This window comes from Balaenoptera physalus (assembly GCF_965194825.1).
Source record: "Balaenoptera physalus genome assembly, chromosome: 3".
NCBI classification, from domain to species: domain Eukaryota; kingdom Metazoa; phylum Chordata; class Mammalia; order Artiodactyla; family Balaenopteridae; genus Balaenoptera; species Balaenoptera physalus.
The window spans coordinates 125,739,892-125,767,531 of NC_138890.1; the positions used below are offsets into that span (position 1 = coordinate 125,739,892).

Below are 27,640 nucleotides of genomic sequence, written 5' to 3' on the forward strand. Positions count from 1 at the left end.
ATTGCTATGGAAAAAAATGGAGGTATAATGATTGACTCTTCTTGTTTGCCTAAAAAAGTCTCAGTGTCTATCTCAAAAAATGTGAAAAAAAAAATTCTTTTTTAAGTCTCATAGAGAAAGATTTCAGTGTCTAATATTGGAAGATGTTCATAGTAGATACACAATAAAAGCATGTTGAGTGAAAGAATAGGATTTTTAAATGAAGAGTTGTTTGTCAAAAAATATTCAAAAAATATTTAAAAAGCAAGTTTAAGGCTTAGTTCCAACTTTTACGCAAATAGTGTATTTAAAATCCCTTTTTAAAAATAATAACAATAAAAGGAATTAAGTTTTAAGGTAGTTAAGACTAAACAATATATGCGTTGTACTGTACCAATTATTCTTCTTGGGTACAGTACAAAGGAAAGTGATTTTTTAAAATATCCCTTGAGTGACAAGTATATTATTATTCCTAGTAGGCTTTGGCAGCACATTTTGTGCACTAGATTCAAAGATTGTGTGCAACTATCTAAAGATCTAGAGCCTTGAGTAAAACTTTGGCATTTCTTGTCTCTCTGTGAAGAGTCTGTACTTGTTTCTTGTTTCTGTATGGTTTTAGTTTCTTTTTTCCCTTGGGTTGTTTTTTCCCTCAGAAAAAGTCAGTCAAACTTTAATCACAGTCTTTGTATATACTTGTAGCTTAGTAGGTTGAAATTCATGATCAAATGTGATTACAGATTTTCTGTTAGATTATTCTCATCTATGGTCTCTCATTTCTTTGTTAGCAAGTGAAAATATTAATCTACATTTACTGCTATCTATTACTAACAAAGTTTCTTGGGTTGTAACAGATTCTTTACAACCACTTACACCTCTTAAGCTTGTGCCTGAAAAATTGGGTTTACACAATTGACAGCACACACACACACACACCCCCAAAACACACGTGTTTTATCTGGATTATCCCTAAGATTTTAAATGATTCTAAATGCTACTTTAGAAAATAATAGTGGCTTTGAAGGTGAGAATCCAGACAGGTAAACAAGTCATGCTTCAGATGGTAGCTGGAGGGAAAAACAAACCAGCCCTGATTTAGATGGCTATCTGAGTGTAGTATCCTGAGATGAATGCTAAACACAAGCACTGGAGGTTTAGAAAAGCACTGTAGCCTTTTAGTGAGGAGATACATTTGATGTTGAAGCATCATGAAATGATCCCTCTTTCAACTAGCAGGTCTCTAATGATGTCAGGGAAGATTTTAAACAATGATCTGCAGAATGACCCAGAACTGGAGCAGTGGTCAGCTTTCCATCTCCGTCATGTGGTCATTGTGGAGATTATCAATGACTACAGCTGTAGTTATGAAAAATCTTGCCTGAATTCCTTGTGAGTAGGTTCATTAATATACATTTGGCAATTTACCAGTGGAACAGAATAGAGACCCAAAAATGAACCTATGCATATACGATCAACTGATTTTCAATTAGGGTGCCAAGAATACACAATGGAAAAAGGATAGTCACTTCAATAAATGGCTTTGGAAAAACTGAACAGCCACATTCAGAAGAATAAAACTGGACCCTTATCTTACAACAGATGCAAAAATTAACTCAAAGTGGATTAAAGACAAATGTAAGACCCGAAACTATAAAACTACTAGAAGAAAATATAGGGGAAAATCTTCTTGATTTTGGTCTTGGCAGTGATTTCTTGATATGAAAAGCACAGGCAACAAAAGTAGATATAGACAAGTGGTACTACATCAGAATAAAACGCTCTGCACAGCAAAGGCACAGTCAACAATACGAAGAAGCAGTTTATGGAATTTGGAGAAATTATTTGCGAACCATATACCTGCTAACAGGTTAATGTCCAAAATGTATAAGGAACTCCTACAGTTTTAGCAAAAAAGCAAGTAATCCAATTCAAAAATGGGCAAAGGAACTGAATAGACATTTCTCAAAAAAAGATATACAAATGACGAACAGGTATATGAAAAGTTGCTAAACATCACTAATCATCAGGAAAATGCAAATCAAAACTTCAATGAGATATCACCTTACACCTGTTAGGATGGTTATTATAAAAAAAAAGATAACTAGTGTTCACAAGAATGTGGAGAAAAGAGAATTCTTATACACTCTTGGTGGGAATGTAAATTTGTGCAGCCACTGTGGAAAACAATATGGAGCTTTCTCAAAAAATTAAAATAAGAACTACCATATTATCTAGGAATCCTACTCCTGGGTGTATATCCAGAGGAATTGAAATCAGGATCTTTGAGTGTGTATTCTCATATTTATTGCAACATTATTCACAATAGCTAAGACATGGAAGCAACCTAAATGTTCATTGACCACCAGCAGATTTTACTCAGCAACAACTTTTTACAGCGAACAGCAGCTAACTTGTTCTTGAAACCTTTAGAAAGTTAAAGAGTATGACAAGCATGCAAAGTGCTTTTCATTTACCTGGCACATGGCAGATATTCTATACATGTTTCCCTTTCCTCTATGAATATCTATGTCATCCATGATACCATCCTATATAGCTGATATGCTAATAGTGCTTTAGGAGAATCTGAGCCATCTGTACTTTGGGGACCATGTTAAGATACTCTAAGGGTCACATTTTGACTCATTCTCATCCTTCAATCTCAGCTCACATGCAGTTTCTCTTCAGACAGATTTTCTGTCTGATCCATCTATATGCAAAGGCTTCTCCCAGTTACTTACGTTTATGCTCCCAGTTAAAGCATAAAGGAAATTATGCTTTTTATTTCCTTCATAGCACTTATTACAATCCATAATCATTTTGCTTATTTGATTGCTTGTTAATTAGTTAAATGTGATCTTCTAGGCAAGGCCTTCCCTAACAACCTTATCTAAAATTGCGCATGCATGCATGCACACATGCACACACGTACACAGACACACTCAATTCTTGTCATTTTTCCTTGCTTTATTTTTCTCCTTACCATTTGTTACTTTCTAACATACTATGTATTTTACTTGTTCATCTTGCTTACTGCCTGCCTATTTATTCATGGCTATTTATAAAGTGAGTAGCACAATGCCTGCCTCGTAATAGGAGCTCAGAAAATATTTGGTGAATAAATGAGTGAGAAGAATTATCTGGTAAAGAGAGAGAGGAGTAAGTTGATACAGCCACTATGGAGAACAATATGGAGCTTCCTCAAAAAACTAAAAATAGAACTACCATATGACCCAGCAATCCCACTACTGGGCATATACTCTGAGAAAACCATAATTCAAAAAGAGACATGTACCACAATGTTCATTGCAGCACTATTTACAATAGCCAGGACATGGAAGCAACCTAAGTGTCCATCGACAGATGAATGGATAAAGAAGATGTGACACATATATATACAATGGAATATTCCTCAGCCATGAAAAGAAACGAAATTGAGTTATTTGTAGTGAGGTGGATGGACCTAGAGTCTGTCATACAGAGTGAAGTAAGTCAGAAAGAGAAAAACAAATACTGTATGCTAACACATATAAATGGAATCAAAAAAAAAAAAAAAAAAAAGGTTCTGATGAACCTAGGGGTAGGGCAGGACTAAAGGCACAGACGTAGAGAATGGGCTTGAGGACACAGTGAGGGGGAAGGGTAAGCTGGGATGAAGTGAGAGAGTAGCACTGACATATATACACTACCAAATGTAAAATAGCTAGCTAGTGGGAAGCAGCCGCATAGCACAGGGAGATCAGCTCCGTGACCACCTAGTGGGGTGGGATAGGGAGCGGGGGAGGGAGACGCAAGAGGGAGGGGATATGGGGATATATGTATACATATAGCTGATTCACTTTGTTATACAGCAGAAACTAACACAACATTGTAAAGCAATTATACTCCAATAAAGATGTTAAAAAAGAGAGAGAGAGAGAGGAGAGAGGACCTTTGTGAAGACCATGAGGCTGTGTATTTGAAGAGCTGAGAGAAGACCAGTGAGGCCGAAGCTCTCAAAGCAAGCATCATATACCTGAGGCAAGAAAAGAGTAGGATCCAAATCAGACTTATAGGCCATGTTAAGAATTCTAGGTTTTTAAGAGCAAAGGAAAACTACTGAAAGATTTTTTTTTTTTTTTTTTTTTTTATTTATAGCTGTGTTGGGTCTTCGTTTCGTGCGAGGGCTTTCTCTAGTTGTGGCAAGCGGGGGCCACTCTTCATCGCGGTGCGCGGGCCTCTCACTGTCGCGGCCTCTCGTTGCGAAGCACAGGCTCCAGACGCGCAGGCTCAGTAGTTGTGGCTCACGGGCCTAGTTGCTCCGCGGCATGTGGGATCTTCCCAGACCAGGGCTCGAACCCGTGTCCCCTGCATTAGCAGGCAGATCCTCAACCACTGCGCCACCAGGGAAGCCCTGAAAGATTTTTAATGAATGAAACCAAGAGAACTTATTGATGTGCAGAGAATCATGGAATTTCAAAGACACATTATCTTAGGAAACAAATATGATTTTGTAATCTGGGAAAATCATATTGGAAAATTGATGACTTTTGTAAAGTGATCTGTGTCCTCTTCCCTTCCCTTTTCTCTTCCCCTCCAAAAACACCCTACACAGAGTACTAAAGCAACTCTGCCACTGATAATACTCCCTTATAGCAATGCCCTTGTTTTTCTAGGGAATTGCAGATTCACTCTTATTTTATGGGAGGGTGCTGCTCCATAATTTTATGAAATGAATGGAGGTGTTTATGTACAGAAGTATGTGGGCTCCATAATTTTGACTTTAATATTGCAAAATCCCAGTGTATTGTGGTGGAAACAGAACATACAAAAAGAAAATATGACATTGCTTTGGAAACTTTAAGACTTCTCATTCATTTTGAATCTTTCCAGGGGAAATGTGTTTGTGGCAAGTGCTCTATTTTACTTACAGATCATTAAACTTTTTAATGTTTTGCTTCTACATGCCTCAATTAAGTGATTAATGATAGAATAATCTATAAATGGCTAAGTGTACTATATTTGTTCCATACTTTAAGTTATGAGAGATTTTTAGGATCTAATATTAGACATGAAAGATCAAGGGAATATATATGTTTATATATAAAATTGGCTTTATTAATTTATAGTAAGAAATATAGCCTCTGTTTATATTCAGTCAACTGTACTGAAATCTGAACATTTTATTACCTAAGGAAGTCTACCCAGTAGACAAATTTATTATCAAAAGTTGTTTGGTAAGCATAGAATTAAAATACAGGATAGTATAAATTTTTTTTTTTCTCCCTCTCCCTCCGTCTCTCCCTCTCCCTCACTCCCTCCCAGAGAGAGTATAAATTATTTTTATTTAACATGTTAATTAATATTAATAATAACATGTTAGTTTAATAAGCATGCCATCAAGCTGTGTCTGCCTGAAGTATAGCTCTTTGGAGTAAGGGTAACCTGCTAAAGATAAGATATTTGAGTTCTCTAATCAGGGTATTATCCCTGTGGAGTATACTCAAGACAGACCTCTTTTGTCTCTTAGACTCAGTTTTTAATGTTTTCATGCTTACTCCCTTTTGTTTATTATTTTATCACTATCAGCTAAGATTCAAGTAATTTTTGCTTTCTCATTGAGAATCATTCCAATAAAAATATTTTATTAGTCTTTTTAGGGTACTATTGACTACCTACCTAATTTTTTTCTTAAGAGATGCAGATAACTTGGGAGAGGATAATAGTGAAATACTTAGAAGTACATATAAGGGAAGTTTAAAGAAATTGAGTTTGAATAGCCTGTGAAAAAGAAAGCTAAATGTTGGCTTCAAAATCACTTTCAGGCTTTGGAACATTTATTATAGTTTGATTCCTGGTAACAAATTGTTCTCCTTCCCCACCAAGAGCATAAAACAACACAGTCGCCTTAATTTTTACAGCTGGGAGGTTGTAGATTAGGTAGTAGGAAGAATTTCAAGTTATTAAATATTGAAATTTTGTACTGAGGGAGATTGTAGAATCACTTTCCTTGAGGATTTTAAGTTGGCATAAATATTCTACAATATGGTTTGATATGGGCTTAGGGAATAAAAGGTATGGAATTGTTTTAACACCTCAATATTCTTTTGGAGTCCAAACATATATATCAGGCATATACTTGACAAGAAGTTGACATAATTTTTATTTTTCCTTGAATTTCAAGCCAAAATCATAGGTTCATAATCATTTGTGTTCTTAGAGATCAGTAGTTTTTACTATGGGTTTGCTTCTTAGAAGTATTTTTTTAAAACAAGTTAATAATTTTTAACCCCTTCAAATTGATAATTAATTGTTTAATCTGCATTTCTAGATTAGTTTTTTGTTTATATATGTATATATGTGTGTGTATTTAATGTATATATAAAATACATATATAACAAAAAACATATATAGATATAATCTTTTTTTTTTTTTGCCTTTTTTAGGATCTCTTGCACTTAAATTATCCACATAACAGGATTAACCTATTTAAAGCTGAAATAAGGGTGCATTATTTTCTTTCTTCAAATGACTACTAAATACCTGGAGCCAGGCCACAGGGTCACCATATGTTGGTTTTCAATTTTCCTTTGTGTGATACAATGATAAGTAACCTTTCTAATCACTGATGCTCCTTCTTGACTTCTTCAGTGCTCTGCTCTCCCCCTGGGTCATCATGATCCTTTATTCCAAACAGCTGTGGAGAGATATTACCAATAGGATAATGAGGACAAAGAGAATATTTCATATCCAGAAGCAAGGACCCAAGATGGCCTAGGCTTTAGGGTTTCCCAAGGGCAGAAAATTTGTGTGTATATCTTTATTGATCTTTACAGTTGTTTAAAAAATTAAAAAACAAAAACCATCTAGCAATAAAAATGCCATTTTCTCTTCATATACTGTTTTACTTTCTTAATGATACAATAGTTGCGAAATGGTTTTGCGCTTTCATGATATCCCTTTCCCCCTTATGTAAACTGCAAATTTTAATTTTCCCAGGTAAATCAAAGGGCTTTTCTTCACATTTTTAGCATCATTTAATAGCTATAGTTACTTGAAAAGAATGGAAACATTATAAAAGATAATCCTAATTTCTTTTATTGTACTGAAAGGGTCTTTGACTGTAAAATAATCAATTATTCTATTCTGATCAAAGGAGCCCGAGTTCAGTTCTTTACAAAGTTATTTTCTGAATATCAGGTAAATTATTCTTCATTAGGTAATTACTTTAAAACCCTCTCTATATATTTTTAATTATGATTTATACTTGCTAATATTTTCTTTGTTATTAATGTTTGCAAACCGTGTCATTCATTTGAAAAATCAAATAGAATAGAAATCTGGGAGTTGATGTTAAAATTTTAAATAAGCAGGAATGTTTTAAATGTCCTGTCTTTTGGAAGACCATGGAACACTTTTGAGGAGTATGTTAACAGTATCCGTAAGTGGTGATGTTACATTTAGAAGTTCCAATAATAATAATGTATAAGTTGGTGCCTAAGCTCATATATTGAATGGATATATTATGAATTAGTACATAATAGTCTTAATTTGAGATATCGTCCTTTAAAATACGGGTAAAGGGTAGGAGGATATTACAAACATTTAGTGAGTTTTTTGTATTATATTAAAATACAAGTAAACCTTTACTAATCAGCCTTAATTGGCCAATGACTTTATTCAATTTTGATACATTTAAAAGAAACTGAAAAGTAGCTTAATTGTGTGGAGATATTTTGGGCATTGATATCAGACAGCTGATTCAAATCCAGATGTAGTTAGGATTGAAGCAAATTGCTAAGTCTTTCTGAACCTAAGTTTCTCATGCTTTCTAAGATAAGAAGATTGTCATGATGCTTAAATGAGATACAAAGATGCCTAGCACAGTAGTTAACAGTATACCCTGAAAAAATGTTAGTTTCTTTCTTTTTTTCCTGACGACAACATTGCTGCTAAGAGGTTATTTAGTGTATGCTGGAGTATCTCCAGTGATGGGAAATTTCAGTTTTATTTTATGATTGTTCAGGTCTGACTTTTGGAAGATTTTCTGTACATTGAACTGAAATCTGCATAGCCCCCAGCTTTTTTAAACCTTTTTTCCCCAGTTTTATTGAGAAATAATTGACATAGATCACTATATAAGTTTATGGTGTACAGCATGATGGTTTGATCAACCATGGTCTAGGATCTAGCAGTTTAGAGAAAGAAGGGTATTTCTGAAAGTATGAAATTGTTCTCAGATTCTTTCAGGAAGTGTACATCTTGCTCTCTCGGTAAGAAATAAAATTTTATTGTTTTTTGTCTTCCAAGAGAATATTTTTTATCTTGGGATTCTTAATTGGGGTATCAAAATCTTTCTTAACCAAGTTAATATTCTGAATGAGAGATCTATTTGAAAACTCTTCAGAGTCTTCTCCAAGACTAACTTAACATCTTGAGAGTGTTTCCCATCCTTAGATTTCTAGTCCCATACTTTAAACAACAATCTGTGAGAAGTTAATGCCCTAGCAGAATTCAAATCCCCGAGAGCCCACTAACATAATAAAATCTTTCAAAAGCAAGAATCAAACTTTCAAAATGTGTCATTCCCTGAAGGATAAGAGGGCTTTATCAGAGGACTGTATTGTGAATCTTGAGATTAAAGTTTTGGAAAGAGTATCTTGAGCACTTGCCATTTTGGGTAGAGATTTTCAAGGCATTTTTGGAAAATAGAGTTACTATAACTTGACTAAATAGTATGTTTTCCTAATAGGTTCTATGAACATTGTCCTTTTTAATGATAGAATTTTCATTGCATGGTTCTGTCTAAAGAAACTTTAGGCTTCTTTCACTTCTGTCTAAAGTAATCATAAAATATCAAGAGGATGGTCCAGGATTATGGATAATTTTGTTAGCAATTTCCTAATACATTGTCCTAGCAGTGCGTCTCTGTTTTTGTGAACATATTTCTCTTTGAATATGAATATTTTTGATACATGGGATAATATTTTAAGAGCTTAAAATGGTAATCCTACTGCTTTTAAAATAAACTAAGAGAATATATTTAGGAACATATAGTAAGAAACCATCTCCTATAGAAAAGGAAGAATAAAGTAGTATAAATAACATTCTCTTTAAACAGAAACTGAAGCTTTGAAAGAAAGTAGAATTTGTAATACCTTGGATTGTAAGAACAGGAAAGTTTTATCTTTATATTATGATCCACAGCACATGTTTTTCTTTTCTGATGTTTTAACTTTCTTCTAGCTCAGTAGTGTTCTCCACATGGAATTTGAAGTAGATGAATAAATTAGATATAATATATAAATTTTGAAAAGTATTTTAAAAGTCTAATATAAATTTTATGTCTCTTTCTCTGCCTGGTGGAGTGGAGCACCCTAAAGAGGGGCCCATAAAGATTCTTTCTTTTTGCTGTACTCTGTGAGGCATCTCCATTTGTAGTAATGGTTAACCAGTGAAGTCAGTGTTACCGCTGTATTTCTGAATTGTGTTTATGTGACATCAATTCTTTTTAAAAATTTGTAATTAAGATATAATTGACAAATAACATGTTAGTTTCAGTTGTGCAACATAATGATTCAGTATTTGTATATATTGCAAAATGGTCACAACAATAAATCTAGTTAATATCTGTCACGATACACAGTTACAGACTTTTTTCTTGTGATATGTGACATAAGTTCTTACAATTATGTTTTGAGAAGAAAAGAGCAGTTGGGGAATAATAGCAATAGAATTGAATGTTATATATAAATGTATCTTTTTTTTTAATTAATTAATTTATTTATTTATGGCTGTGTTGGGTCTTCGTTTCTGTGCGAGGGCTTTCTCTAGTTGCGGCAAGCGGGGGCCACTCTTCATCGCGGTGCGCGCGCCACGCCTCTCACTATCGCGGCCTCTCTTGTTGCGGAGCACAGGCTCCAGACGCGCAGGCTCAGTAATTGTGGCTCACGGGCCCAGTTGCTCCGCGGCATGTGGGATCTTCCCAGACCATGGCTCGAACCCGTGTCCCCTGCATTGGCAGGCAGATCCTCAACCACTGCGCCACCAGGGAAGCCCCTATAAATGTATCTTTACATTCAAGATTAATATATTTTTTATTGCAAATATATATTTTTTACTTAATGGTTCCATTTTAAATTAAAAACCTTTAATATCAGTAATGATGCTAGTCGACGATCATATATAACAATAAACTGAAAAATTTGAGTATTTTCTTCAAAGCAATCTGTGTTTTGGCTGTTCAAAGACTTTACTTTGGGATATGTTGGACAGCTTATTTTAAAATCTGATAGATTAATATAAGTGTGAACAAAATGAGGTATTTTATATTGCCAACATTACAATAAGTGTAGTTCTCCCATGGTGAGGTGGGATAATGAGAAATCATAATAAAGAAGACAAGACAGCACCAAATAACATCTGAAATATATCAGTTATGGAAATGGCACATAAATAGCAGCATTTGTTCAAAACCAAATTTCCCTTTCATGAAAGTGGGCTACATTGATGAACTGCAAATAACATTGCTAGATTGTTCTTTAGGCATTTATGAATTTTATAACTTATATATATATATATTATATATTATATTATATATATATTATATAATTATAATTTTATAATGGACTTTCTGTCCATTCCCATAGTCTCTCTCTTTCTCTCTTTTTAAAAAATACACTTTATTTGAATATTTCAGTAGGACTAGGAAATCACCTACTTGGCCACTCTATTAGTAATTGGAAAGTTTGTGCTATTGTATGTTTTGGGGAGTAATAAACATATATTTCCTTTCTACATATTCATTCTTTCTCACTACTCTTCTCTGTTAATGAAATTTCTTCACATTATTTTAAAAAGATTCTAATCAGTATTAAAAACTAAGATATACTTTATCTACTGAAATAAGAATTATAAAGACAAATATTAAAATGATTTTGTGAAATGAGTAACCTACCTTCCAGAGGGACCACCTCCAAAATCCTCATCTCTGATGCTTCAACACCAGCAAGAGATGAGTAATGCTTAGTATTGCTTATATACTATGGGTATTTTTATGGAAGAGTGGACATGATTTTAGTCTCTACTTCTGATCAACTTGCTTTTGCCTTCTTTCCTAGGAAGTGTGTAGAGAGCTCTGGTGTCTCAGCAAAAGCAACCGCTGTGTCACCAACAGTATTCCCGCAGCTGAGGGAACACTCTGTCAAACTGGGAATATTGAAAAGGGGGTAAGCTCAAATGATTCATTAGCTATTTAACATGTAGACTAAACTGATAAATTTCTGGTGTTGATATTCAGCCACTAGGAAATCATGCATACTAATTAAAATGTGCTTGAGAAAATAATAAATTCCTAGCCTAATGAATTATCTTGATATCTGCAAATATGCATTGTTTAGGAAAGTATAATGAGCATTTTCTGGGTCAGTTTCACCTTTCTATATGTATACGTTTGAGTTATATTTGCACAAAAACGTTCAACAACAATCTTATTTGATAGAGTCTGTTTAGTCATATGTCTGTTTTTTTTCTGACAGTATCCAAGAAAATTATGTGATCCTAAAATAGATTTTATAACTATGGTCTAATGTGTCACTTTTAAATTGCAATGTGAGAGAAAGATCTAGTAGTAGAAGAACAGTTAATTTATTGAGCATAGAAATTGTTGCTAAATAATTTTCAGTTTCATCAGCCTAGTTTTCAAAAACTATAATTATTAAGAATTGTTCAAACAGATAAGAATATTTTAGGGTATTCCTGAAATTCTTTAGGAATTGCTATATATGTGGATTCTAAAATTTATTGCTATGGCCTGAATTTACAACAATAACGACACTGTCATCTGTTCTCAGTTCTGACTTCTTCCATGTTAGTTGGGCTAGTTTCAAAAAAGATTACACTGAATTCAGCTTGCAATCTGACGTTTAAATAAAAAGAATGAAAGCTTTTGGGCAGCTGTCACAGTTTATTAATCCTTGCTGACGGCTTCATTCAGGACCCATGACCTAGTGCCATGTTGATGGCTTTTCCATGCTGAGTTTGGAAATGTTGGTAAATTATGCTAAATGTATGAATTGATAGGGTCATTTTTTAAAGATTAAGGATCTTTTTTTGAAACTTTTGTAAGTAGCCAATAAAAATACAGAGACCTTCACACACTACCAAAAATTCCTTGCTTTTTTTCATAGATGTAATAGAAAATATTAGGAACTGCATTCTTGAAACAACAATCTGGGTTTATTTTGGAACCAACAATTCTTGTCAACGACAAGTAGCAATTTTTTTTTTTTTTTTTTTTTACAAGTAGCAATTTACATCAGTCTGTACTTAGAAGAAATACACAACTGTAAGGAGAAAGTCACAGTGAGAATCTGGTTCTTTATTTGCCACTGATTGATTATTATTATTGTGATGTATACCAGTCGGCCACTGTTTCTATTTGCCTGTAATAATACTATTACTAGGCCTGATGGACCTTTTTATTTTACTTTATTGTTTAACCCAAAGCACAAAGAACTCATTCTTTTAAACCTAGAGCTCTCCTGAAAGCATTGTATAAACTATATAATCACTCTAAATAGGTAAACAACAAGTAGTGGCTATCTGAGAACACAGAACTCAACTCAGTCATCTTTATGGTAAACACATATTTAATATCTTATCATTTGTGCTTAATGGCAGGACTCTGGAATGTCATATCTTACAGCTTATGTGCGTATATTTGACAGAGATGACATTTACATGCCAATTACAATTTTGAAGGCTGCTTAGAAAATGCTCAAAATAATATCAAAGCTAACAGTATCGAATTTAAATTTAGATAAGCGAATAGAAGGGAAATATAATTACCTCTAAGCATAAATAAGAATAAGCACAGACAAGAGAAAGTGAATAAAATGGGGCAGAAATGTATATCATGTCTAAAGATTCACTTTCTTAATCTAGGCTAATGGTTGTCAACTTTTTGATCCTTAAACCCTTTATTCAAATGCATTCTACATAGTCCTGAGATATACATTTGAAAAAAATGGAAAAGCTCAGGTTAAAAGAACCCCTTGGCTGCCTCCTTACCCTGTCCTTAGAATCTTGTCAGCTTCCAGAGTATCTTGGCACAGCATCTTGGGCTCCATGAAAATCTATTTAAGAACTTGGAAGCGTAGCAAAGTTTGTATACCAAGAGGTCATTAATATTCACAACATTAGAGTGTAGTTTCGTAAAGGCAATACATTGGATTTCATCATCTCAAATTAATCTACGAAACCAATCTTAGCCATTCTTCCAGAGGCATGGAAGGTCTGTAGACAGCTTTAGGTATAGCACTAGGAGGTTTTTAAATGAATGAATAAATGAAAATAACAAATACACATGCAGACTCCTAGAAAGAAAAAGGACAGAGTACTAGGAGAAGACACTCAAAATATCCCTATCATTAACTTTGAATTTATAAAAAGGCTTTTAAAGAACTAGATCAACTTACATTTTTAAGGGAAAAAGAATACAAAGAACCATTCATGTGAGCTGAGCACTTCATTATTTTTAACTTATTTTTTAACTAACTGCATATGCCGTGTTATCTATTCATGAATCTTCGTTGTTGTTGCTTTTTTCCTTAAGAGAGAAGCATGTTTACTATTGACAAATGCGGATTTTCCTATTAAGGCTATACCTATTTGGATATTAAACAAGAGCCCAGAATTTTGACTCAAACCAAAACAGTCATGCAAACACTTAATGACAAAATTAAAGTGAAATTTTCAGTTGGTCTGGTCAACTTTGTGTGGCTAGTCTGTGTTCTTTCCATCTATAAATAGTTGACATTATCAGTAATAATGATGGTAATATAATGAATAGTTTTATTTTTTTATTAAATTTATTTATTTTATTTATTTATTTTTGGCTGCATTGGGTCTTCGTTGCTGCGCACAGGCTTTCTCTAGTTGGGCGAGCTGGGGATACTCTTCGTTGCGGTGCGTGGACTTCTCATTGCAGTGGCTTCTCTTGTTGCGGAGCATGGGCTCTAGGCACGTGGGCTTCAGTAGTTGTGGCGCACAGGCTCAGTAGTTGTGGCTTGTGGGCTCTAGAGTGCAGGCTCAGTAGTTGTGGCACACGGGCTTAGTTGCTCCGCGGAATGTAGGATCTTCCTGGACCAGGGCTCGAACCCGTGTCCCCTGCATTGGCAGGCAGACTCTTAACCACTGTGCCACCAGGGAAGTCCCATGATATTGAATAGTTTTATACTTACACTATGCCAGGCGCATATTTGTTCGGTTTACTACTGACAAAAATTCTATAAGGTGGGTACTGTTTTAACTCCATTTTACAGATGAAGAAAGTGAGACTTGAAAGCCTAGGATTACATAACAATTTAATAATAGAGCTGAGATTCCAGCCCGAGTCTTTCTGATTCCAAAGAGGAAAACTTTACCCCTCTATACTGCCTCTGATTATACTTTACTTTCAGATGGGAAATTGTGTAGAATAAAAAGCAGATTTTCATTGTCACAGGAATAGTGAGTCACTGAGCCTGAGATGGGTTAACAATATGTTTTACCCTTTATTACTAAGTGTATTTTTCATTTGTTTACCTGTAACAGTTTGCTACCTCTGGAATCACAATAAAAAAGGCACCCAGACAGAACATTGAGCTAAGAATATATGATAGTGTTAAAATTGGCAAAATAATGAATCTCCACTTTAAAATGAGAGAAAATCTATTTCTACATATTTCATAGAGATATTGTGAGGATGGAATGAGATAATATCTCAGTGAGCTTTTTGTTGCCTTCCTCAGAGGGAAGGTGGTAATTTATATTACTAGAGCATCATTACTTTTCATTATTATGTGCCAGCCTTAGATGATGGTGGGCAGAAAATTCTTTGCCAGACTGTTTTAACTGGCAGTAATGAGCATAACAGACCATAAGCATGAGTTTGTGTGTCTCAGAAGCATGAATGGTATATCCACGACCTCTGATCTTAACTCTGAATTTCAAAACTACTCTCATCAGAAGGAACAAGAAAGAACCTACATCCTGTCTAGCCAGCAGGATAAAACCAAAGCTGCTCATAGCTTTTTGAATAAATCTTTTTTTAAAAGGTTGGGGGGGAGGGGAGAAATATGGCTCAAGTGATAGCATAGACATATCCAGAGGACTGCATCCACAATGATCTCGTCAAACTCTGGCTGCAAAAGATATGGGATCTTTGCCCGGGGGCGCAGTTCCACAAATGTTCCATGTAAGTATGGGAACTGTTCCATGCACATTTAGCAGATGGAGTAAGAAATATGGCCAAAAAATTAAAAACTGATCTTTGCGTGAGTCCTGGGGGGTCTGACATCGCTATTACAGCCATTGGATGTTTGCCTGAATAAGCCATTCAAGGACTGAATAAGAACCATATGGTCTGAATGGATGTGCTCAGGGACAGTAGCATTAACCAAAGGAGGAAATTTGATGAGCCCAGACAGTGCGCTGGTACTGTGTGTCCATGGGTCACGCTTCTACAAATCAATCAGTGTAACTTTCAGCCAAAAGAACTTTTCTTAGACATGGCATCAACAATAGCCCTTTGGACAGAAATCGGAGGGATGCCATATTTGATGAAATGGTAAACAAAGATCTACACTATAAAAACTCTGATAGCAGTGTTGGCATTATTACTGAACAGGATATTAAGGATAATCAAAACCCAGTCCTTGCAAGCTCTGATGGTGACCACAAAGAAGGTTTCAAATACTTGGTTTATTGCCAAGAGATTGATTTAATGATTCTACAAGCCCCAATTAGAGACATAACCCAGCATTTGGGCTTACATATACATGACATTGATTCCTAATATTTTTGCATGGGAAACACAGGGCTGGATTAGAATAGGATTATTACATGCCCTTCTAAAGCACTGGATATATAATAGGACATTTGCAGCCTTAGATCTTAATTCACTTAAAGTAGAATGTAATATGTTTTGACTGAGTCCCAAACTATAAACACAAGAAGTGAAGAAAGAATGACTCTTCCAGTTGCTCTAGAAATTTAAATAGTATGGGATGACAAGTTCTGATTTAGAATTTAGGCTGAAATAAAATTTAGCATTCCCGCACCTGCAGAGCAGAAAGATAAGGCTTTTAATAGCACTGTGCTCCAACTCTCAGCTTTTCTGATTTAGGAAGAATGTTCTATATTGAATCACCAATATCACTTCCTTTAAAATCTTAGGATTTCCTTAGAGATATCTTATTCCAGATGCTGGCTAGACCCAGTGCTGGCTGTGGTACAAGATCTACCATAATCACATCCTAAAATATATCTAGTTTAAAAAAAATTATTTTAAAATACTGTATATATACTCATTTTGAAATTTTCCTTTGTAGAATTCTGACAAATTTTCAAAGTTAGATTTTTTGATTTATAATATATCTTGCTTAAGACAATTCCCTGATGGAGATCGTGAAATTCAGTGGCCTAACAGAAAGAGATGTTGTTTAATGATGAATAAGTGTTTCTTAAGAAAATAAGTGTTTCACTAGATATATCATCTTTCTAGATAGTTTTAAAGACATATTTCTTTTATTTAGAAGGAATGTGAAAAACAAGAATGAGCAATATGAGATTTTATTTTTGAATGCGATAGTTTCACTTCTTTCACCTTTCTGAATCTGGTTAAACACACCTGAATTAGCAAAAAGAAAGCCAGATTTATCCAATTTATCTGGATAATTTAGGCTATAGTAATATGACTGATATTTAGAATAGTCCAAAATCACTAGATTGGATATAACCCTTGGGAATAAAGATTAAAAACTAGCTTCCATCTGAATATTGAACTCTTCTAGTTTAAGACATGAAGTAAAATTCTATGCCTATGGAAATAGAGCTTTTACAGTTTTAGCACCTTTAGATTAAAAAAAAAAAAAAGGATAAAAATAGGAAATACAAAACTCAAAATTCTCACCTTTAATGTGCTTGTAGGATTTGTATACTTGAATCTACTTTATTTGGTGTAATCCAATTATATTAATTATGACTTACATTAAAATCTTAGTATGTATTAGTTAATATAGTCATCTAGAAAATTAGTTCAAATAACTTGATTCACTTGAAGTTCCCTTTAGGTTTCTTAAAAAACTTATTAAGTTAAATAAGTTTCTTCTGTTAAAATCATGTACTACATCAAGATACTTAATACTACCAGAAGGAGAATTAGCAAAAATTCCAAGGAGATCCTTTCCTATAAACACAAGGTGAGGGGAAAGCACAAAAGAACATTTTGCTAGAGAACAAAATTAAACAAGTCGTTTGATAGATTTTTAACTTCTTTGAGGGTTATGTCTGTATAGAACTAATTTCTATAGTCATCCTAATCCAAATCATATTATAATCAAAACCTAAAGTTAGTCCCCATTTTGTAGTCAGGGAAACTAAAGAAAAGAAACAAATGACTTGCTCTGGACCAAAGAAAGATATTGCTAGAATGAGAGCTCAAGTTTGTAACACAGGATACCCACAGACTGAAGTCATCCCCACATAGACTGAGTTGTTAATTAGTTGTTAAACTAGACACTAGTCTCTTGTCAACTGCTAAATGACTGATACTTATATTATTATTATGAATTCTTCATTCTTTACCCATTAATCTATGTTATTTAACTTTCTGATATAATTGTCTATTATATTATAACTCTATGGAATAGATATAATCAATAGCATAAATTTATGCAGTAAAAGGTTTTAGCAAACCACGTATAGAATACTGCTGCTGTGTAGATATTAACTAATGGTAAGAACTGAGCAACATTTTACAAACTGAATATTTGTATTTATCTTTTACCTTCAGAATAAGTTTTAAAAGGAAAACAAGAGAATTTATGTGACTCTTTCCCTGTGCTACATTTTGTGTGCATCTAGGACACATGTAAAACAATATTATTAAATACTTTAGAATCTACAACTTTCAGTGTTTTTGTGGCCTTCAGAATTTCGTCCCCTGAAAAATACAAAAAGTGGGATTTTTTCCTCTGCTAATTATAAGAATACTCAAGGAGGTATGAAATAACATGTGGTTGTATACTTGCAGCTAAGTGGGTTTTTTAAAAAATCTCTAGTGTTATTTTGTATTTTATGTAGTAAAAACAGTTCAGTAAAATATACTAATGTATTCTTTAATGTCTTCAAATATGTAATCCTACACATCCAATTGATTTTTTTTTCCACTGTTTTTTTGTGCGTATTTGGACAGCTAATCCTTTTCTGCCAGTAAGTGACCTTGGGCAAGTCAACCTCCTTCAGGTTCTGGTTTCCTCATGTGAAAAAATGAAGTGCTTAGACCACATGAATTCTAAAGGCTCTTTGAGCTTTAAGTGCAGCTCTGTGATTATATAAAATAAATGTAAAATCAAATTTTATTGTTATTTGAAATCAGTAATACTAAGTTTCCAACTTGAAGAAAATAGGCAAATTTTAAGATTTGGAATTTTTTAGTATTAAGTGTCATTAATTGAAACCACAGGAAAAAACAGTAATTGCTGGTTAATACTACATTGCTCAGTTACTCTCATAGGTGCAGGCATAAATATTCTTACACATAGCTACTTGTAATAACAAAAATGTAAAACTGGAGATTATTTGGTCCACTGTTGTGACTTTTATATAGACGAAAATCTAACGCAATTGGTATATCATTATGCACACGGTTGGTCTTCAAGATCAGTTAGGTAAATCATAAGCTGGCAGCTGGAACATTCTCCCTCTCACATGTACATTATTAGCAGCCCTGCTCCCAGAGTTCGTACTGTATTATCAGTTCAGCCAACTACCTCTGCTTCATCATTTTGGACAGATGATTTTCTTTTTCTTCATGGTAATTTTTGTTGCCCAAAACTCGTAATCTTTTTTAATGTCCTACTTTAATATTTATTAGATTTAGGGTCAGAATGTTTGGTCTTATAGCCAACCAAATTTTGACTTCCTCTTGCCTAATTGCTTAGCACTTTTCTTAAGAAGTCCTTTATGTTGTTACAACTGCTGTAATATTCGCTGAATGCCAACTACCAGGGAAGCAAAGATGAATATGACTTTCTTTACCCTCCAGTGTCTCCAGTTTCTTCCTGAAATGTAGTAACCAAAACAGGACACAGGATTCTATAATTTAATGTATTCATTCATTCAATAAACTTTTGTTGCATATCTACTACATTCTAGGCACTGTTCTAGACATTCAGCATTTCCAATTAGAACATTCTGTGATGATAGAAATGTTCTATATCTGCTCTGTCCAAAATCATAGCCGCTAGCCACATGTGGCTATGGGAGCCCTAGAAATGTAGCTAGTGGGTCTAAGGAACTGAATTTTTAATTTTAATTAATTTAAATTTGAATAGCCACATTTGGCTCTCAAGGCTTTTACGTACTAAGGAGAGGAGACAATAAAAATAATGAGGAAGTAATCTGAGAAATAAATAGGGTGATTTAAAGTAGGTGTAAGAGGGGACTAAAACAGGAGGATGTAATCTCTATACATCCTGGAGTAGGGGGAGGGGAGGGTGGAAGGGGTAGTGAAGTACAACCACTTCAGAATAAGAGTGATCAAGGAAAGACCTCTCTGACTGAGTGACACCTGACCTGAGACCAAACGATGAGAAGACAATATAAGGAATCTGAAGAGTATTCCCAGGAGGACCAGCAAACGCAAATGCCCTGAGGAGAGAACAGGTTTAGTGTATGGAGGAAAAGAAATAAGGCCAGTGTGTCCGGAGCATTCTGTACCAGAAAGAGAATAAGGCTGGAGAAGGAGGCAGAGGCTAGGTCACAAAGGCCACCATTGACCAGAGTTAAGGGAAGGAGGAAACCACCACAGTCTTTTAAGCAAAAAAGTGACATAATGCCATAATATGTTTTTAAAAGAGCTCTCTGATAGCTCACTGGAGAATAGGTTGATTATAGGTAGAAGAAAGTGAGGCAGGGGGACCAGGTAACAAGCTGTTCTATTTGCTAGTTTGGTCTAGAGTGGTAGTAGGACAAATGGTGAAAGTGAAAGAATTCTGGATATACAGAATTAATATAATAAACTGATTACTTTCAAAGCATCACATGTCATAATCCCTTTACATTTTAATATAATGGTTGAATTTTTATTTAACAATCTAACATTGCTGACAGTTACTCAACTCTAATAATGTTCCCTATTGTTATTCATATAAACAAATGACTTTCATAGCATCAGTATGGTTCATCAAATTTTGATAACTCAGAAAAATGCACCAATAAAAGCCTAGCCTAATGCTTGGTTTAAAAAAAAAATCATTTTTACCAATTCTGCAAATAAGATTTATCATGTTAGAGTTATGAGCTGATTATGTGATGTCTGCATCTCGATAAATTATTCCTGGCTTTCTACTTATGTGCAGTATGTGTGGTTTATTGCAGAGAGTAAAGCTGAGAAGAATTCCAGTACACATGTTCATGCAGGGACTGTACACATGGCTAGTCACTGTATATAAGGGTTTTTTTGTACCCTGTCCCTAGTGTCTTGGCATTACTTTTATTATGTCTGCAGCAGTCATGTAGATGAAATGCCACAACACATTCTTTTACTATTGTAGCCTCAACCGGCCTTTTTTTTTTTTTTAAAGAAAAAGCAATTACCATCATAAAAATTCCTTACTGGGGAACTTTCCATATTGCGTTATCATTCCATGAGTCTAATAATAGTGGAATATAAAGAAAAAAATGTTTTAATACTAAAATATCTAAAAAAGACTTTTGAGGTCTCTATAATGAGAAACACTAAAAGTCTGGAGGAGAAGAAATAAGGAAAAAAGAAGTAAAGTCAAGTTTTTTAGACTCCTGGTACTTGTTAGAGATTTATAAATCATTGCCTAGCTAAAGATAATTTGCAAATCACATACACCTTTACCAATGTCTAAACACAGTTAAAGAACTCTCAGTCTGTTATCTATTGGGAGAATGCTAATGCCTGACCCTTATGTATTTATTTCTATCCTGATAGCTCTATCTGCCTAAAAGCTAATTCTGTGTTTTCTGTGAAATCTTACAGTGGTGTTATCAGGGAGATTGTGTTCCTTTTGGCACTTGGCCCCAGAGCATAGATGGGGGCTGGGGTCCCTGGTCACTATGGGGAGAGTGCAGCAGGACCTGCGGGGGAGGCGTCTCCTCATCCCTAAGACACTGTGACAGTCCAGCGTAAGTAGCTAAAGTAAGCCGGAGCCAACAAAAAGACACAGTTGGAAATGATTCAAAGCTGTGGTTTCACATGTTATCTGTAAAAACGTTTCACTAGAGAGCCAAGTGCTTGTCTTCAGAACAAGCAATAGGCACAGGAAAGTGGAGGAGTCTTGTTAGACAGACTTTCTTTTTCTTCTTTTCACCTTACTATGTAACTAAAAATAAAAGAAAAAGAAAAAAGAAAAGCATTGTGTATCTTATCCCAGGTATAGCCAGACTTTTAATCTAGTAATAATCAGATAGATTTCCTCCTCCAAAAACTACTGAATTATGGATGAATCCAGGTCTTGTCTTAGCTACATTACCATTATTCCCAGGAAACATAAGGTCTTTTCACATGTCACATAAAATTATTACTGCTACATTAGTATTAAAAGGACCAATGAGAGCACTTTGAGGGTTGAAATGCCTTGATTCGCATCACAAATCACAATGAAAAGAATACTGCCCATGTGTTAAAATAGTTTCCATTCACATGCCCCCATTAATCACCTTCCGGAGCTGCATCCACTTTTCTCCTCACGATTGTTTTATGCAGGTCAGACTGCTCCTCTCCCACCACTCTTTTTCTCCAGCCGGAGTCCCCCTGGCATAAAGCCAGCCCCATCAGTATTTCTTGCTAGCTGTATTGCTTCTCCCTTCCACCAGTGCCCTTTGCAGGTGGATGATTCCTTTAGTTGGTCTTGCATGTCCTCCTGGAGACTAAACTGCTCCTTAGCTGCTTCTTGTCGAGTGCTCCCATTTCTGTCTAGAGCTCAGGTTGAGGACCTTCTTTCCTGACAATTATTTGGTGCAGAATGGTGTTATAATATCACTTCTGCTTTTTTCGCCCTGCTGGGGTAGAAGATGGTCTATTTTTATTTTTTATTTTTTCTCATTTTAACTCAGGATACCTGTCTTTGGTTCCTCTCTCTAAATGTCTCTTTTCTTCTCTTTTATTCTTTTTAGCTTGAAATTGTTTCCCTTTGTATTAGTTCTGTGTTTTCATTCTCCCACTTTCTATTATTACCATCCTGCTAAACAGAGCTCACTGTCACCCACTCATAAAACAGCATTGCCACCACCGTCCCCACTACCTTGTTTTTGTCTGACCAACCCATTTCTCCCAGCTGGTTCAAGCTGGGCCATTTCCTTCCCTTGCTTAAAGTCAGCATTCACTAGCATTCAAAATATATTCAAAGTGTAACTTTAATTTTCTCATTGATACCTGTGAGCCAAAATTATAATTGAGACTTGATCTTTTTAAAACAAGTGCAGAATAGTTAACCTAAGTTCAACTGCAGGCTACTGTAATTTAATAATGAAAAGTATAAAACCCTATGATAATATACCCAAATACTTAAGAGAATGACTTGGACCTCTTTTAAAAGAACAAGTTAGTTTTTTCCATTCAAAAATTGCATGTCCAAATAATAGCATATGACTTTCTCTAATGTTAAATACTCCAAAAATTAATTTATATATAACACGTGTTTAACATCCTAATTTGAATGTAATATAAAGTATCTATATAATGTAAGCCTATCTTAGATTTAGATTTTTTTGAAACTGAAGTTTTTAAAACTTCATGTAATATTTGAATTGAGATAGAAATTTATGTCTGAATTAAAAAGTTTGAACTGAAGCTATTTCCAGGGAGTTATTTTGTGTCCTTTCCTTATTTCCAGTCTGGAAAAAAACACAAACTTTCCATTTTCTACTTGGTGAACATATAGTATCAGATTATATGTTTTGTTGAATATGATTCAAATGGCTTTTCATTATAAATGATTTTTAAACTCATGGTGTTGAGCTGAATACCTGTTTATTTACTATGATAATTAGAAAATACATTGATTTAATTGCATTTTCTTAAGAATGTATATCATCACAATTAAGAGCCTTATAAAGTTACTCATAGTAGATTGCCTTAATTTTTTGTTCAACAACCATAATCATTATTGCTAACTATCACCAGCATGATTATTATTTTAATAACTAATAAAATGTCAAATTTTTTATTTTCTTAAAGTAAATATTAATATGTTTTCATCAAGAAATATATATGCTGTTTATGTGGTTAGATATATTATATTCACATGTTAAACAAAATGTGTTTGCAGACCTTCAGGAGGTGGAAAATATTGCCTTGGGGAAAGGAAACGGTATCGCTCCTGCAATACAGATGTAAGTAAAACCAAACTCTGCTATGAAAAATTAGCTTACATTTCCCCTAGAGCAGGGAAATTTTTTAAATTGTGAGCTATTTGATCAGAAATCCATGTGCGTGAGGGTCACATGAATTTTTGAAACTGAATGGAACCAGCCTCAGGTCCATCAATTCCTTTAAGAGTCAAGAGGAAGCTCCAGCACTAGAAGCAAATACACTCTCCCCCAGTAGGAATCAAGAGAGAGAGACACACCCCCTGAACTTCCCTGGCCCCCCAACACTCACAGCTTTGCCACTGTTATCTTTCTTGAGTTCAAGAAACAAGGATTAATCTTATTATGGCTGTATTCCATTTTATGTTTGCCACTGCAAGAAGTCCCAGACTTCCATGTCACTCCTCATCTCTTGCCATCCAATTCCATAAATCTCTGCATATCCCTTCTTCTGTCTCCTATCCCTGCCCAACCACCGAAACTCTTCTGTGCCCTCAGAAACTCATGGTCCATCATCAGCAAAATCCCTTACATCCTGACATCTCTGAATTTTTCTTCCCTTCACCTTCTTGTTCTAATGGAAACTGGCTCTCCTCTGAAGATACTGCTTCCTCTGCAGGCCTCTAAAGTTAAGGACATGTATTTTCTCCCTTAGCTCTTGAAAGACTGGGCCTGGAAGTGAATTGACTATCTTCTTTATATCTTATTACTCCTCCCAGATAATTTTTCCTTCCTCCTATCTAAAAACCACAGCTTTTAATTTCATATCATCAGACTATTACCCACACTCCCACACTATTCCTCACTCTTACGCTCTCCAACCCTATGCCTATCCTAATACTTGTTTATTCATAAACATGTGGATGATTTTTTCAACATCTTCTCTTCTGGGTTTTTCCATAACCATACAAACATGCTGTTATTTCTCCTATTTTGAGAAAAACAAAACCAAAAATACTTACCAGATCTAATTCCTCTTCTCATTTTTCCCTAAAATTGCTCATATAAAGTTTTTGCTTCCAACATTCTACTGAAAATGTTCCTGTCAAGTCAAAGATGTCTTCCATGTTGCTAAACCCAATAATCAGTTCTGAGTGTTTATTTTACTTGATCTTTACCAGGCTTCCATGACACTATAGCTTTTTGGTTGTCCTTCTATATTGCTACTTATTCTTTCTCATTCTCCTTTGCTGGTTCCTATTCTTTTCTCTGACTTCTTAATGTTAGAGTACCAAGGACTTACCCCCTTGGTCTTTTTCTCTGCCATACCAATACTCATGTCTTTGGTGATCTCATCCAGCTTCATTGTTTATGATACCATTCATATGTTATTTGACCCCAAATTTATATTTTCATCCCAGACTTCTTCCATGGATTTCAGACTCATATCTTACCATTTATTAGACTTTTAATAGACATGTACTATTTAACATGTCCAAATGCTGTCTCCAAAACATTTCCACAAACATGATCTTCCAGCAGTTTTTCCCATCTCATATGTCAGCTTCATCTGGCTCAAGCCAAAAACCCTTGAGTCATTCTTGATTCCTTCTCTGTCTCACAGACTATATCCAGTCCCTCAGAAAATCCCATTGGCTTTGCCTTCAAAATATATCATGAATCTGACTTCTTCTCACTGCCTCTACTGCTACCTACCACCCTTTCACTGGATTACTCTAAGGAGCTTTTTCAGTGGATTTCCAGATACTACTCTTGCTCCCTACAGTCCTCAGTGTAAGAGGCAGAGTGATTCAGTTTCAGTATATCCTTTACCCAAGACCTTTTGATGGCTCCCTGTTTTACTTAAATCCAAAGTTCTTACAAAGGCCTGCAAGGCCTTCACAATCTGGCCTTCTATTACTTCTCTGAACTCATCTTTTATTATTTTCCTCCTTATTCACTCTGCTCCAACCACACGGGCCTCCCTCATTGTACATGCCAGGCATGCTCCCAACGTAGGGCTTTTGCATTGGCTGTTCCCTTTGCCTTGTATACTCTTCCAACCCAAATATCTACATCGCTAACTCCCTTACCTCACCTTTACTCAGCTGTCATCTTCTCAATGAGGCCTGGCTTGAATACTGTATTTAAAGTTGCAACCCTCCCTACTCCCTACAACCCTGGGATTCCTAGTCTTCCTTACCCTGCTCTATTTCCCTCATACTACCTCTAACACACTCTATAGCTTATTTATCATATTTAATTCTATAAAATTTACATCTTGAATTCATTACATGTAGCTTCAATTACAATGATTATATTGTTTCCAGCATTATTTATTCATTCACTCAACAAATAATTGAGTGCTTACTCTTTATCAGACTATGATAGAGTGAGAGAGGCTCTGCCCTCAAGGATTTTATAATTTCTTGGGAAGTCGCAGAAAATCACAATGCAGGGTGATAAGTGATATGATATGATATGATATGATATGATATGATATGATATGATATATGATATGATATGATAGAGTAAGTATGGAATGCTGTAAAAGCATGTGGAATTGTCACATAGCCTAATTAGGGATTTAAGGATTTCTTCCCATGGGAAGCTAAAGATCTGAAAGGGCAAATTGTAGCTGACCAGAAAAGAAGGAAGTGACAATGAAAGCATTCTAGGCACAAAGAAAATTAAGTGCCAGGTGGGTAGGTTAAAAGATTTAGCCTCAGATTTATGCTTTAGATAAAAATGGGTTAGGGAAAGATGAGATTACAACAGAACAGTAAACAAATCAAGAAGAATTTAAGGATACTGATGAGAATGACGTGCTGAGCCATGCACTCTATACTAGGGAATGACAGTGGAGTCTAAAGAAGGCTAACGGGGAGAAAATTAAGGATGTAACTTTGAAAAATCCATAAAAATTAAAGAACCAGTGTTGTAGGAAAAACAGGGTGAGAGAAAGAGCAGGTGAGGGGATCAGAGAGTGGAATGTATTTGAATTTAAGATATGAGAAGTGAGACTGTTCTCAGTGGGAACAAATCTGGAGTGTGGCCATGGGAGTGCATGCCTAACCTTGAGTGGAGGTGAAGGAGTTCTAGGAATGTTAAGGCTAGGGAGTTTGGGGAGTCTTCCGTGTGGATGTTGGATTCACTCAGGATGTTATTAGGACTTGGAGTGTGTAGTGAGACTGTGAAGCAGGTATCAAGCTCTTTAACAAATGAGGGGAAATGACCATCATAAGGTTAGGAGAAAGCAGTGATGAAACTAAATAGTGATTTGGATGAATAACATGAATCTCGGAAAATAGAGGTTTTATGCAAGGGAAGAAGAATGGAGTACCTACTGCGTATTAGACTGTGTTAGGTAGGAGTGAGAAAGGCAAACCCACCTCTCAATTCCCATCTATTTCTGTTATGTAGTTGTAGGGGTGGGCACACATTTTGGGTCTAATAACACAGGTGCTATACAATATGAATAATGTATGATAGGTAACAGAAAAAGGAAAAAAAACGTGCCAGACACACATGCCAGGCTTGCTGCATTTTACCCATGAACTATGTTTTAGATGCTCAGATTGTAGAGTTTGTTATTGGTAGATTGACATTTCTATTACTATCTTTGTCTTCTGTTTCAGCTTTTTGCAAATGTTAAGGAGATATATTTAACATATATGTATCATGAATATACAAATAATTATGTTTTCTTCATTAATCTTGTCTCTACTAGTTCAAAATTTGAGACAATTCAGTTACCACACCAAAATTTATTTTCACGCTATCCAAGTTAATAAAGCGGTCTGAACATAAGTTGTATAAACTGGAGCCTTTTAAAATGTAATCTAATACATGAAAATTTAAACTTTCAAAACACGTAATCTAGCCCAGCACTGTCCAAGAGAACGTTCCTCAATGATGGAAATATTCTATCTGTGCACTGTCCAACCTGGTAGCCAGTAGTCAAATTAGCTTTTGAGTACTTGAAATGCGCCTAGTGCAACAGAAGAACAGAATTTTTAAGTTTAACTAATTTAAATTTGAATAGCCACATGCGGCTAGTGACAACTGTACTGGGCAGCACAAAGCTAGTCTAGCTATGCAGTAGAAAAATAACTGTTATGAAGAAGATTGTATCTGTTAATCCCAAATCCCTAATTTATCCCTCCCCCTTCCCCTTTTGCTAACCATAAGTTTGTTTTCTATGTCTTTGGATCTGTTTCTGTTTTGAAGCACAGGGGACTATATTCAATATCTTATAATAACCAATAGTGAAAAAGAATCTGAAAAAGAATATATATAATATATATATATAACTGAATCACTTTGCTGTACACCTGAAACACTGTAAATCACGTATACTTCA

General features: G+C 34.9%; 1 protein-coding gene across 13 annotated transcripts in view; it reads left to right on the top strand.

Moving 5' to 3' along the window:
* The window catches only part of ADAMTS6 (ADAM metallopeptidase with thrombospondin type 1 motif 6), a 279,209-nt gene that overhangs the window by 157,371 nt on the left and 94,198 nt on the right, over positions 1–27,640 (top strand). For 11 of the 13 annotated variants that reach the window (XR_014262242.1, XR_014262243.1, XM_082457107.1 and 8 more), the window contains 3 exons: positions 11,073–11,180; positions 21,008–21,153; positions 23,298–23,361. Coding sequence is in view for 11 of the 13 variants with exons in the window: in XM_082457107.1 (XP_082313233.1) it covers positions 11,073–11,180; positions 21,008–21,153; positions 23,298–23,361 (318 nt within the window). In the remaining 2 variants the exon portion in view is untranslated. The remainder of the gene's footprint in view (positions 1–11,072; positions 11,181–21,007; positions 21,154–23,297; positions 23,362–27,640) is intronic. The other 2 variants (XM_082457112.1, XM_082457110.1) reach the window with 1 other exon arrangement.